Source organism: Rattus norvegicus, chromosome 6 (genome assembly GCF_036323735.1).
Source record: "Rattus norvegicus strain BN/NHsdMcwi chromosome 6, GRCr8, whole genome shotgun sequence".
Classification (NCBI taxonomy): Eukaryota; Metazoa; Chordata; class Mammalia; order Rodentia; family Muridae; genus Rattus; species Rattus norvegicus.
The window spans coordinates 63,448,454-63,463,923 of record NC_086024.1 but is presented as its reverse complement, the minus strand read 5'-3'; the positions used below and the strand labels follow the sequence as shown (position 1 = coordinate 63,463,923).

Sequence of the window (15,470 nt, the reverse complement as noted above, 5' to 3'; positions counted from 1 at the left end):
TGATAAGAATTCAGTTTTGGTTGGTTTCCAGAAAAATCCTCTATATAGGAAGGAACATAAAATATGGACCAACCACCTAAACCCCAAAAAGGAGGCATGGAGGATGGTGGAACCTAGCAATGGGAAGGGCAGCAATTCAGAAACGAACTTCTCCCTTTGCTTCTTTCCAAATCAAAGACCTGCCTATAAATTCCCAGAAGCAAGGCGTTGCTTTTGCCTTTGGCAGCCAGTGAGGGTCACTATGCCCTTTTCCCAGTAAAGCAGGTACAAGGGACATTCTATAAAAAGCAAGAAGCATCTGTCCTTGACAGATAATAATCTCTTTAATTTCCCTGCATCAAGAACACTGCCAGATAAGTCTTAACCTTTCTTAAGTGTTTTACTTTAGTTTCGATTCTGATCAATTTCTAACTATGGAACCATTAACTATTGTTTTGTGAGGATTTATTTGACGAGAAGGGAGTAGGGATGGGTAGGTAATTTCTACTTTGGCACTTATTTTAATGTTATAGTCATAAAAATCTTGGAAGATTTAAAAAAAAGACAATCACTAACAAAATACTCTGTATTTGAAAGGATGCCCCAGGAACTTACAGTATCAACATGGATAGCATCATTGGTAATGATTTTGTAGTGAAGACCATAAATCCCAAGGGTACATGCTTTGATGATTGTTATCCTACCACTCCAAACTGACAGATATGGTCTAGAATGTTCTCAAAGTGTTGCTTCTTCCCTCAATGAGTTAGAAGATCATACACAAACTTGACCAATATCTACACAAACATGTTGTCTAAAACACATTTTATATTAATAACTGGCTATAAATTAAAATTCAAAAAAACAACCCTACAAAAGATAAAACAAACCACTATTTTATCATATTCAAGATGAGTCTCAAAGGCAGACAGCAGCATAATACCTCTCCTGTTATTTTAAGAGTCTAATTACTTTCTCACACACTCATCTGTTTAATGAAAAGCTAAAGACCCACACAAACACACGAGCTAGTGCAGGTCAGCAAGAACAATACCTAAGAGGTGAAGCAGGACGATCAGGAGTCAGAGGTCAGCTTGGACTCCATGGTGAGTTTTAGATGGATATGATCTAAAACTGAGGACTTGTTTCAAAACAAAACATCCCCAAAGCAAACAAAGTAAATTTAAAAAAAAAAGAGTTTACTTCAAGAAAATCAACTTCCCTGTCCTTCAAATATAAAAACAGCATAAAAATAGTTTCAGAACACATTTTTGGTGAGGAGAAAAAAAATACAGAAAATCTATGTGTGAGTGAAAATATGCCTTATTGTTTCCCTCCAAACAGCATTGCTTTGCAGCATTTGGTTACAATACATACAATACATACAAACTACTACACCTCAAAGACCAGGATGATCTTGCAGGCCACCCTGGCAAGCTGTGGCTCTGCTGCAAACGCATTGTCATGCAAGTGGCATAGCAACTTCAGTGACATGGGGACAGATTCTTAGCATCAGCCCTTTGGCACTGATAGAAAAGCTGCAATGTCTACACCTCTCACTTTCATGAGCTGCTGTGCTGGGAAATGCCCACTTTTAGAAGGATTTCATGTATAAAAATGAAGGAGAGCATTCCTTCTCTACCAAAATGATGCTCTGCAAGACGTGAATAAACGCTGCATTATCTAAATGTTTTCACGATCAGATCAAATCTGAAAAAGCGGGAGTTGACAATTAAAAAGGCATAGTCATTTTTCCCTGTAGGGTTTCTCAGATCCTTGAATAACATGATGGTATTACATGAACTGAAAAACATACAGTATTTACTGTCTCAGAGCCCCCTTCCTTATGCAATATTCCATAACAATGCTCTGTAGAACTTTGTGGTAAAGGCAATGCTAGTTGCTACACAGATTTCATAAGCTTGGGGGAAACTTAGCTCCAAAAAATAGACTTTATGTTATAAGAGACTGGGATTGGAAGAAAAATACAACAAGTTTGAATCAATAAAGCACAACACGGTATTTAGCAATTTATATTGCAAAAGATAACAATTCTATTCCTTCTCTTGATCAAGGGTTCTGGAGAATAATTATAAATCTCTTAGTTTCTTGGATTCAAATTTGATTCCAGACAAAAATCTATATCAAACCACACAGAGATCCCTTGGGTATTATTCCCAACAGTTACAAGTCCGAACTTACCAATTCGGATAATGTGCACGGTAATATAGATGTCCTTCCTGAGTTCACTGCTGCCCAAGTCCTACCAAGAAACAAAGCCTGGTTATTTTAGAGTTCCTATGCTGTGTAGCAAAGCTCAAGAGCTCTCTTCATTCTCTCAGAAACAAGGACAAAGATACACATGAACATAGAATATACATAGCAATGGGATGCTTGGGGCGGAAGGACCATGTTCAAACCCAGGTCAAAAGAAATCACTGCTGCTGATTAGTCTGTATAAAAGGAACACTTGGGAAAAAAGACCATTGCTGATCAAATCTCTCACTCATTTTTAAACACTTAAGAAGCATGGATTAGATAGCTAGCGCCATGCTAGGCCCAGTTAGCACTATACTGGTGAAACAGTCTCCCAGGGCCACCAGTATTCTAACAGGTGTGCTAACCAGAATGAAAGACACAGTAAAGGCTCTTACTCTCTTACTTTTCTTTCCCTGTCCCTTCTCCCTCTCTCCCTCTTTCCCTCCCTCTCTCCACATGTTCCTGGACAGCCTCTCTTCTTCTCCCCCCACCCCTTTATCCTCAACTCTCCTTCCTATGCCCTAAATAAACTCTATTCCATACTAAAACAAACAAAACAAAACAAAAAGACAAAGGAAACAAGGCAACTGTGATTGTTGTTAATCAGAATTCCAACCACTATTGCAATCTGTGAGCTAAATTTGAGTCATTTAGGCAGAGTCATGAGTTTCTCTGTCAATAACTTAGTTCTCCCAAGCAATAAACACAGGAGACCCACTTACCACAAAGAGAGAACAGTGTCTTTCGGGCTTATCCGGGGCTTTGGGAAGCCCATTCCTATTCAGTCTCAAGAAAAATCTCTCACTGTAAGAGAAAGACAGTTAAACAGTTAGAAAACGGTTTCCTAGTTAGCCTTTACTACTTGTTCAGAATCGGGAAGCTCAGCTCTACAGAGCACTGAATACAAGAAGCACGGGCTTCATTTCCGGTAGAACAGACAAAGCAGTATCTGCATAAGCAAGAAAACAACCTTTCCAGGAATAGGCTGGTTCCTCCTCAACAGTATCACTGCTATTACTCCACACAGTAGAAACCAACACATGATATGAGATACCAACACAATATGGGATTGCAGAGCCCAATCCTTCCTGTGTTTACATCTAAGATATTGTAATGATTTACATCATTGCTTAATATAATGACAGAAAATGGCTTTGTAGCTCTTGGTCTTCTGGGCTTACTCTTCAAAATACAAGTTTCAATGGATGAAATTTAAATTTACTACACATAAACAGAAGATCTCAAACTCTTCACTGAGCCTGTATTTGATAACACAACGTCACTCAGTTTATAGCAAACACAAATGACTCACTCTGTCAATCAGCTAGTAATTTAAGGCCGTAAATGTTAGCGGATACCATCCAAATTCAAGGTAATTTATGAAACATATACATTCAAAAATTACAATGATTCAAAGTAATTTATGAAACATTTACATTCAAAAATTACAATGTCTACCCAAGAAATATCAATGCATCCACTATCTCCAGCTTTAAATCCTCTGCAGAATTTCAATATCTGGTGGAAAAATCAAATAACTGGCAGCCCCAGGCAAAGAACACAAAACCAATATCCACTGAATGTGAAACAATCACATGATGTGGTCTTGGCTACTACAGGATTAGCCTAGGAGAGAGGCAGAGAAATGTGGTACTTGGCATTAGCACAAGGCTCATAACTAACCACATCTGCATATTACATTCATCACCAACTCCTTGCCTTAAACAACAGTTCTAATATTCAAATACTACAACAGGGAGACTGAGAATCATAAACAGATCTTTATGGGAGGGTTTGGGTTTCAAACTCTAAAGGCCTTACAACACCTTTTCTTCTCTTTTGAGATATAAATCTATTTGGATGCAAAACAGATTCAGCTGCCTGCTAACCTCATCGTTTTCCCGTACTATGTCTATTCTTGACCTCTCCTATGAGAGGGCAACCAACACACATTTCTACTGGGCCATTTCCATTCCTCTCAGCCAAGCTTCTTCCATAGGGCAGGGGACTGATGCAGTGTGAATGCTGCAAGGTTTCAACTGAAATGACAGTTCCCAAGTGAGTCTGGAGTCAGGGGAAGAACAAATAAAACTAAGCATGCAACGTGACCTCAGTCTTCTCCAAAGCTCAACTACAATACTTTCCTTTCAAAAAGACTATAAGCACTCTTCACGGTGAAAGAAAATTCGTTATTATTTCAAACTTAGGATATGGTCAAAGGAAGTACATGCAGATTTATCTCACAACAAAGGAATTATAGTTCAAATGTCACACTACTGGCCAATACTTTTGAGAAATCATCATTTAACTGCATTCTGCTAAGATCTTCATTTGACCTCACTCATTTGACAGGCATCATGCCCTTCGGAAGTGTGTACTATTAAAATACCTATTTAGCTGGTGGGCAAACTAAAGTAAAAGTTTTGTCCAGGATCAAAAACAAGTGACTAAGAACCATATCTTATGTGTTTGTGGAAAATCTTCACTCCTCATCAGAACACTATAGTTAAATTATTGTTCTGTTCTACACAAATATCGAGCAAAGCATTCCTTAGTATGAGGAGAAATAGATAGGTGTGGTGCTGAGTACTTGTGAAGCTGAGGCCAGAGGATTGCCATGAGTTTGAGGATAGCCTGGGCTACATAACAAGTCCTGTCTTGAAAATCCACAAAGAAAAAGGCACATTCATCTGTGTATCTGGTATATTCATGTGGCACTAATGTCAAACAGGACCCAGAGGTTTCAAACTGACTTTCACCCTGCCTTTTCTGTGCCACCTGGAACCAAGGAAACATAATCTTGGTTTGTTTAGCAGGCTAAAAAGGAGTTCCTAGTTGGAATCCCTGACAAGTTTGTTTGTCTTCTCAATGAAAATATGATGAGGAACATGAATTCCACTAAAATTCTATTAAACAAAGACAAAACTCCCCAAAGATTTAAGAATGTAATTTTATTTAGTCAAAACTGCTAAGGTTTAATAAATCTTAAGGTTTAAATGATGACGTCACTTAGTTTCTCATGGATCCATCACTAATTATTAATTACTTACCAATTATAATACCTTAGCACACAGCACAAGTGGTACAAGTGCCCTCCCCTGGTCTGTGTCATGGATAGTGTGCCTCTGTCATAATGCAAATGGCCTTCTCTGTGAAGTTCCTCTTCATCTTCACTGAACCACTTGAGAAAACATCACACTATCTTATGATTTATCTACTGAAAACTCAATAAACCTAAGGCACAAAAATCATTTTACATGTTAAAACCTCAACTTTTAATGCTATTTTAAAAATAGTCAGTGTCTGTAAGTTTCATCAGTGTTTGAATAAAAACATGTTAGAAAGAACTCTGCTTCAGAAAGAGATCCTTTTTGCTCTGTCACTACTTAATCTCACCGGTCTAGACGGAATCCTGATTATGCAAGTATTATACTATATCATATCCTGTTCCAGAAAGAACATCAATACATACTAAGCCAGCAACATATCTAAGGCTTAAGCATGCCTTAGAGGAGAGACAAAAATAGGTTCAAAATGGATGCTATGAAGCAATAAGTCACTTGCAATTTATTAAAAACCAGACAGAAAATCTCCGTGTCCAATAAAAGACAGCCTATTCATTTATGACATGGAGCTGTTTTACAAGATGAGTTTCCTTTCAGCTTTAGTGATACAGACACTACTTACTTGGCAAATAGTTTTAGAAAAAAAAAATGGCCTTCGGTAATGCAATTCAGAGTCTTTGAACAATAATTCCCTACTCTCACATTTAGAGATTATCATAACATATGTTTTCTGAGCCAGGATAAAAAACCAAACAAGCCAAAGCCAGTTTGTTCTAGCACATCTGACAGTCTCAAGACAGTCTCATTTAAAGGTTAGTAGCCACACACAAATGGATTTCTGCCATGCTGTCTCAGGCAAGTAGTTTGTAAACTCATAAGCTTCTTATTAGAGGACGATCATGCATCATTAAGGAACTTCCATTCCTTACTGTCTCACAAGTTTGTGTGCCTGACTTATTATACTACAAGCAACTAGCATGTAGGTTTATAATATTAACATATACATCTTCAGCTTCTACCAATGACTTAGCAGTCCTTGATTAGACTAACAACCCTTGATTGATTTGTTTTGTGTGTGTGTGTGTGTGTGTGTGTGTGTGTGTGTGTGTGTGTGTGTTTTAAAGAAAAGAAAAACAGTGTTTCTCTGTGTAATAGCCCTGCTATCCTAAAACTTGCTTTGTAGACCAGGCTGGCCTCAAACTCACAGAGATCTGCCTGCCTCTGCCTCCAGAGTGTTGGGATTAATAGCATCCACCACCATGCCTGGCAAGCTAAGAAACCTTCTAAGGCAAAACAAACCTCAAAACAAAGAAAATTACATCTGGAAGCTTTAATCCCTTCCCAACATTTCCCTAAAAGGCTTGAAAAGTAAATTTACAGTATGAATTACATTCAGAATTTCCCAGTTCAAGTGATGGGACTTCATGACCAGTTGTCAAGAGTCACCTCATTAGTGCACGATAGCTCTGAATTCTAGAGCACTTCACTTACTCCTGTCCCCAGGCACATTTTAAATCTTTATTACCCTAAGTGGGATAAATAAAATGTAGTATGATAGAGTATTTAAAGGGTAAACATAATTCAAAAGAAGACAATAAGAGAATCTACAGTGACATGATGTTTTCTAATGCTTAAAAGATTAAACAAAAGTATATATCAGGAACACTAGGAAATAAGGTTTGATATATTACAAGCTGAGAAAAAAATCATTATTTGACTTAATTATGTGCTGCTCGAGGAAGAACTTCACTACTGGGGAAATTTAGAATCACCTGAATTCTGTATGTAGGCCATTATAAATTATGACTATGAATTCTACTGACTAACCCTTCCTTGGAAATAAAGAACAAATCATAGTTATTTATTATTCATAACCTACCTTCTAACAAGGATGTGAAAAAAAAAAAACCAAGACAATGAAATAGGAATATAAATAAGCATCCATGGCGGGGTGCCTGAAGAAAAGTAATGAAGGAAATCATGTACTTTGGCCGGACTCTATCATGTTGGCTTTACAGAGATCTCATTTAATTCCACAATTGCCCTACAGGGTAGGAAGCATTGCCATCCCTGCCTGATACATGACAGAGCCGGGGCCTTAGATATGGGACAAGCCACCCAAAGGTGCACAGATGTTCAAGGATGGAGCAATCTTACCATCCAGAATGTGACTGAGAGTCTTGGCTCACACCCACAGTGGCACCCTGTCTTTGAAAACAGTAATTCAGGAATCGACAGAGAAGAGCGAAAATGTGTTACAAGGAATAAATGTTTTAAAGACAATCAATAAAATATAAAGATAAAATAAAGCTAAAAAAATCTAAGCCAGAACATAACTCATGCTCTATTCAGGTGAGCTACTGAATTCTGAGGTCCTAAGGGAAACCTCTACAAACGGAAAGGGCATCTCAACAGTACACTTCAAGAGAGATGTCCTTACATTGACACGATATGCCACAGGAAGCACATTAAGGGATGGAAGTAACTATGAAACGTCTTCCTTTCTCTGCAGGGTGTTCCTGTCTTCCACTCTTTTCGTCAACTACTCTGAATCAGGATCCTTTTGGTTACAAAGGCTGTAGGTTCAGGAGGCCACCAGGCCAAATCTGAGAGTGTCCTCTGAGAAACAGCATTAAGTGGCCCTCCCAGTAGATTATTCCTATATAGAATGCTCCATTCAAAGAACAAGGAACTAAACATTCTAATGACCAATGCCAGGAATTTTGATATTTTTATATGACATATATCCTTATATTTCAAAGAGATTTATACTTTATAAGGCAATTTAATATTTTCCAACATAGATTCATATTATCAATCTAAGTCACCTTTCACATAATAATTAAATTGATCTGAGGATTTCATGCATATGAAAGTTATACAACATGAATTTTATCCAAAATCAGGGAGTGATTAATATCTCAGTTTGAACAAAATGGTGCAAAAGATCATGAGTTAATTAATCTCTAAAAAATTACAAAGAACACTTTTTAAGAAGTTTGGATAGTTTAACCACTTGAAACGTATTTACAGCCTGAAAATTAGCAACAATAAAGTGGAGTAAACATTTAAAGGGCCATGATTTTATAAGCTGATCGGGAAGATAAAGGAAAACAATGGCCTCGTCTTTTCCAGTCATTCAAACCAATCCTAGCAAAACTAAACCAAACGTCAACATAGCATCTTTGAAGATCCCTTATGTCTAAAGTTTAGCTATGTTGTGTCAGGTAACAGCTAATGTTTATCCTCTAGGACAGAGGTGTGGGGCACCAGCAGTTGAGAATAAAAGTGGTGGGAGCACTGAGATGGGCAATGGCAGAGCCCCAGTAGTGCTGGCATTAGTGCCAAAGGTCAACAGCGTGGGCATCAATGTCAGAACTCAACAGAAGGGCATTAAAGCCTCTCTCTAGAATGCAACGAAATGCAAGTGTCAGGAAGTCTCGATGGCTTTTCCTCTTTATCTTAAGTGCTTTTGATAACAGTGCAAAATGGTTCCCAAAATGTTTTCTAAGACATTAGACAATGCTATACCAAAATACTCCAACCTGGCAGAAAGTTTGTTGTAATAAAAGAGTTAAGAAACAAGAACACAGAACGTTCTGTTCTTCCTCACTCTGCCTAAAAGCAGACCCTGACAAAAGGTGCTCCACCCACTTGTCTACCCAGGAGAACAGTATTCACCAATGAAGACCATAGTAGGTCTTTATGGGCCTAGAGTCAGGGGCAGATGTGCCACATCAAGTAGCTTTATTAACTACCTCTTGCCATTTATTTGCCTTCCTACAAATTGTTGCCCCTTAGAGACTAAATACCTTCCTTTGTTTAGTCTCCTCTCTTAAAATGCACTGTTTGTGAAGATGCTGCATAAACTGGAATTCAATACAACCTTCAAGAATTACTCATTTCCTGGCTATTCCCATGCATAGATTAAATTATCATCATCACATAACCATCACCATCATCATCATCTCCTTCTCTTCCTCTTCTTTTTCCTCTTCTTCCTCCTCCTACTTTTCTTCTTCCTCCTTCATCATCACCATCACCATTGTCATCATCATCCTTTGGGAGACATTATGCTGCCCTTCTGTCCTAGAACTGTGCAGCCCAAGTTATCCTCACATTCCTGATTCTCCTGTTTCTTTCTGCCTCCAAATGAATTAAAGGTATGTGCCAACCGATCCATCTTCTTCTTCTCCCCTTACTTCATCTTCTGTTACAGAGATCTATAACAAATGGCTGAGAAAAAAAGTACCTTACTCAAGCCTAATACCATGCAGAGTGCTATAACTGTATCCCTTATTTCATTGGTGAACACTGGAAATGGAAAAGCTTAAACAGCATCATAATGAGCTGAAGTGATGCTAGTGCCAACTCAGGTCACTGTGGAAAGTGGGCAGGAGGTGTGGAAGCAGCCCTAAGGTGCCTTCTGGACCTTGGTTGGGATCTGATTCTCATGAGTAGATGAAGGTCGGGGAGACACTGTATCCCAAGAGAAAGACTTCCCAGTAGAAAGAGAAGAGACCCATTAACCTTATCTGAAAGTCCCTCATCTGCTTAGTCACTACTTTCTCCTGCAATGTCCAATTCATAACAAGGAGATCCTGACTTATTAGGGTGGTTGGCTGAAAACATTTCTCCATGATTAAGGTCTAGCTATAGTAAGGAGCCCTAAGCTCAGGTCTTAACCGATTCTAATTTTTATTTTTTTACAGCTGTCTTACGTGGCCCCAAACAGGCAACAAAGCTATGTCATGGACAAAGACTTTCCCCCTTTCTTCCTCAACCACAAGAACAACACTAATGACAGAAATGAAATGAAAGCAGCAGAGGGTACTACTTGAGGAGAAACCTGGAGCCAGCAAGAAATAGAGAGCAGATGGGAGATAAGGAAGGCATTGTGGCAGGGAAGATGAATTTTAAAGGGTCTAATCGCACCTGTATAGAAATGCTATCACTAGACCTATTTTGAATTCTGACTAAGAATTAATGGGGTTGGAGAGGAGGAAGCACATGCTTTAGCCTTTTTCCAGACAATATGTTAGAAGATTAATAGGAAAACAAGCTTCTTCTGAGCAGAGGACGCAAAAGTAGACATGGGTAGGAGGAGGGTCAACAAGAACAGGGTCACGAAGTATCGTGATTTGCATGGGGGGAAGAGCGTCTTAGGCTGATTCTTCTTGAACAGAATGTGATCACTGCAAACACCATATCCTTGACATTCTGCGAGGGAGAAACGAGTCTGGTCTATACATGGTAGCCACTCTGACTTTGTGAAATACTGTCTCTTCACTAGGAAACCACTTTTAATAAATGTTAGACACAAGTAAACCAAAGCTCTTTATAAGTACTTTCAGGTGAAGAATGCATTTAAAAACAAGTGAAAAATAAAGGTTAGGAAGCTGTAAATGAAAACAGAATTAAATAAAAAAAAATCCATGTAATTCAAGCCCTTAGTGTCAATAAATAAATCTTTCATATATTTTTATCTCCACAGGATGTTCTGAGGTTTTTTCTTTGTTGGTTAGGTTTTTTTTGTTTGTTTGTTTGTTTGTGAATATTAAATCCAGTGGTGACACTTGGCTATAATCCCAGTACAGGCAGAGCAGGAAGATCACTAGGAGTTCAAGGCCAGCCTGGTCTACATAGCAAGCTCCAGGCTAACTAGGACTACATAGTGTGAGACAACTCAAAAAATAAACAAACCAACAAAACGCATACTGACTTCCATACCCTTACATGTAATACTGTATAAAGGCATGGCCTAGAAACGATCCGTAATTTTCTCTACATTTTGAACCTAAGCAGAACAGTAGGTTTGGGAGGATGAGGTTTTCTTTACGCCTTCTCTAGATGAGCATTCGGCCTTAGGCGGAGATTATTCTGGCTGACTGAGTGCACGAGTGAGCAGGCTACAATAATTGCACAGTAATGGTGTGAGTAGACACACCCCTCTTAACTTATAATCTGAAACTTTCAAATGCTTAGGGGGTAACGCCAGGCATTTTTGCGATGATTTTTATGTACTTTTTTTTTTTTTTCAACATGACAGTGTTTGCCAATGACGGCTCCCTAGAGACAGGTCTGAGAGTGCAACTCTGATGAGCACAACTCTTACGGATGCACTCACCACTCTGGTTCTCTCTTACTGAGCAGCACATTCCCACCCCGTCCAGGACGGATGAGAGCAAAGATTGAGGGACTAATGGTATTATCTTTTAATGCTTTGTCTCAACGGGAAAGCAAAACTTAAAAGCTTCCTTTAACTGCATCACTGCACGCACACACACACACACACACACACACCACACCACACCCGCTATGTATCAAGTACTCTGTAAGTCGATGAGACCATAAAGACGATGAGCAGGTAGAGGCACAGCACGGATCATTCCTTTATTAGCATCAAATTCTTCCGCTAAATAAATGGCACCGAATACCAAGGAAGTCCTTGTGAAGTGCTTGCCATGTATGACAGTGGCTTATCCCATACAGACTCCAGAAGACGAAATTATTCTGAATTGCCTACAGGAAGCAACCTGGGTGCTCATGAGAAAGACAGAGGTGACCATGATACTAGTGAGGGGAGGCTCACTCACCTGCTCTTGATTTAAAAGGCAGGATCAGGGAGAAGGGGGCTTTCTGCTCACCTTTTAAAATACTCCACTACTTAAAAGAGCCAAGCTGTCTGCATAAGTGCAAAGCAAAAGAGAAGCCTACTCAAGTTAATGCACTCTGTGAGCTTCTGGTTTTCTGCAACTCTAGTTTTTCTAGTCACTTACTTAAGTTAAATAATTGGCATTATATTCTTATCATAAAATGCTAAAAAAAAAACAAAAAAAATGAACAGTGGTTCTGTGATACACAGTGTATTCTAGATTTGAATGAAGCCTTTCCTTGCTCAATTCTTTATATTTGTACCCCCCCCTCCTGCCCCATCTCTGCGCCAGCAGCTTCCTTAAAATCGCTACCATTTAAAGCAACCAGTATTCGTTGGCCATTTTTTTTCCATGAAAAACATGGAATGAGTGAACACATGAGGGATAAAGCACAGATGCAATTAACTTGGAGGTGACAACAATCCCAATCCCCATACAACCTGCTGGAACCATCAAATGATGGAGAAGAGGGAGGCGGGAGGCAGTTGTGCATGTGAACAAGAGGCCCCAGGGAAGGTCTCTATGGGTCACTGCTGGACAGACACCCACAGTGAATCTGTGCCAACATGTCTAGACACAGCAGGAAATGCTCTGGGCCTGATAGAATGGTTGTCGCTGCCACAATTCAAGAAGGGCCTCTGAATGCATCCACTACCTATTTTAACTCTGTGCACTGTGCCCCTTGCTAGTCTGGCTGGGCCGTTTCCTTACACTGCTTTTCTTTGCTTTGGAAAGCTTACAATCTGTAGCGAGTGCTGTAATATGGATTTACAAAAACAGACCTAGGTCTACAATCTGTCAAAGTGAAAACACTAAAAATCCCTAAATGATGTAAAAATGTAGATGGTGAACTTGTATGATCAGGGCATGGTAAGCTTTAGGTCATGCATCAGACAAGATATCTAGCACAGACATGGGGGATTAAAACCTGTAAAAGGCTCTATTAATCTTACTATACAGTACTATACACAGGTAAAATTAGTATCACTTTCTCCCAAGCTCTTATATATGTCTACCTCTGAACATGGTTATAGGAAGCCATGAAAGTAATTGTGTAAGGCTCTCCTCATCTGGACACAGGATTCCCAACTTCCTTACTCCTGTTCCCACTGTGGTGTTTCAGGATATAATCCCCCTTCAGGCTTCTGATCGCCCTCTTCTTGAGCACTCCTGGATAACGTAATATGCACTTCATATTACCTTTTGCTAGTGGATCTCTCTAAACTTTAAGTAACTGCAATATCACAACTAAAACATCACCAATTTCTTGGAATGTGTGATTTCTGCGAGAAGACAAAGGGAGTCACCAGGTACGTCTAGCTAAGGTAATGCATACTTTCCCTTGGGGTTGAAAATCATCCTCCTCATAGCCAGGATCCACCCAACAATAAACTACTGGGTACTGAGCAGCATCCTATGCATTTAACATTCAAGTAACCCCACCAGGAAAGCACTGTTATCGTCATAAGTCCTACTTGTTAACAGTGTAAGAGATGTGCCGTTACATGCCCAGGCTGATGGAGCAAAGTCAGGATTTCTACCTAGATTTGCTAACCTCAGTGTGGCCACCTAGCCACACTGAAAGGGTGTATAAGACACAGGAGATGTGTGTCTTTCCCAGACAGAGAGAAAGTCATAGCCACTTTACCGTTATGTAAGGATCTGGATTTTTAAAACGCCTGCACTTTACCTACTGTATTCAGTACGTTCTCTCTCTTAAATGACAGAATTGGATTGAAAAGTGTAATTGTAGGCAAAAGAAAGCTATGGAAATGAAACCTTTCAAGAAAAATGAGTTTAACTGCATGACTGTAGAAAAAAAATCTAACTTCAGAAAAGTATATGGAAAAAGGAATCAACAGAAAGTAAACTTCATCTATGCAATTTCCTGCTGCTAATTTCTCACTTAAAAGTCCATGCCAGTGGCTGACACGTACGAGCAGCCCTGTGGTAGGTAGGAACCAACTAGTGGTATTCAGGCTAAACTCTCTGCTGTGTCAAAAATAAAGAAATGAATTAGTCCCAAGACAAAATTACAATGTTAATTAATAAGGACTTAGAATATGTCAATAAACAAAATAATGAAAGTCACACAAAAACCACTAAGTCATGGCTTACAATCAAACAGAGTCTCTCACTGAAGTTGACTATTTCAGCTAGACTAGCTGGCCAGAGTGAAGGTCATGGGACAGGGTTATTTACACTCTAATGCAGTTGAAGCACAAGGGAAGATAAGCACTGCCATACAGTTGCACAGCCTCTGTAAAGCACTATGCTATGTTTCCTTGTATCCCACAGGGTGCAAGAGTCATTTCTTAAGTGCCAGCAGCATATACAGCCCGTTCCTTTTCTCTGGATAATTACAATTTGTAGGCCCATCCTAAGGCTCAAACAGTTCACAACCACACCCTCAGCTCTTCCTTTCTCATGGCTAATCTCCCATTTGCAAACTCAAGTCTGTTTCCGGATGCTCCTCTCCTAAGAGGCCTGGGGCCATCAGTGATTTCCCCTCTCCTTCAGTGTGGCCTCTTCCTCATTATTAGATCCTTCCTGTCCAGTCTTCAAAGCTCAAGTCTCTACCATTCTAGATCGTAAAAGGGTGAGCCCTATATAGACCCCTTTAACATTTAATAGTAAACATAAAATGAGTGGGGGAAGAACAGAGCACGTTATGAATATTACGGATAAGGGATACTGAGTAGGATGGGAAATAATGATTCCTACACAGTCTACCCTGTACCAGCTTCAGTGACTTTGGGCAAGGTCTGTAGGCTGCACCATCTACAAATGAAGGAATATTAGTAGTATGTACCTCTTAGGGTAGTTGCAAGAGCTGAGTCAGGAAATATTTTTAAAGGAGCTTAGAATAGTGTTTGACATGGAAAAGGTAAGATACCAAAGATGCAGAGAGCACTCTCCCTTCCTGCCTTCCCCAGCTACTCCGAGTAGAGTGAGGAAACCAAACTTCCAGCCAGATAAATGCTCTCTAAAAATGTTTTGCTTATGTGAAAACAATGTGGCAAACTCATTTTTTGAACAAATAATCATCTTTCATAGAAAGAAACTATGTGGAGGTTGTATTGGACTTCAATGAGTGGTCTGTAATTTTCAATGATCATTAGACTCTATGGGCTGGCGTGCTATTCTATCCAAGTAGCCGAGGAGAGCAAACGTGAATGAGGCAGGCATATGCTAACCAGATGCTGTCAAAACATGCCTGCCTTCTTTCTGAGCTTTACAGTAAGGAGGGTCCCTACCATGATCAGAGTCCCAATCTCCTGGGCCATCTTCAGACAGGTTCGACAATTGTTTAAAAAAGAAAAAAAAAAACAGGTTTTATAAACAAAGCTTCTGTCAAATGATGATTTAGGGACTTAAAAACTCAAAAACATCTGCTTTGGTTGGTACTCAGGGGATGTTACACACTTCACATTTTTGGTAGATGAACTAGGAAGGTTATACCACATGGTGGCTCCCTTCATACTGGATACCTGTGAGGTCAGACTCTAAG

The 15,470-nt window shown here is 39.4% G+C and overlaps 1 protein-coding gene across 6 annotated transcripts in view; it reads right to left on the bottom strand.

Annotated features, from left to right (window-relative positions):
- Dock4 (dedicator of cytokinesis 4) overlaps positions 1-15,470 on the bottom strand; it is a 389,723-nt gene that overhangs the window by 165,849 nt on the left and 208,404 nt on the right. For all 6 annotated transcript variants that reach the window (XM_039078130.2, XM_039078128.2, XM_039078129.2 and 3 more), the window contains exons 9-10: positions 2,961-3,042; positions 2,182-2,242 (exon numbers count right to left, since the gene is read on the bottom strand). In XM_039078130.2, coding sequence (XP_038934058.1) covers positions 2,182-2,242; positions 2,961-3,042 — 143 coding nt within the window. The remainder of the gene's footprint in view (positions 1-2,181; positions 2,243-2,960; positions 3,043-15,470) is intronic.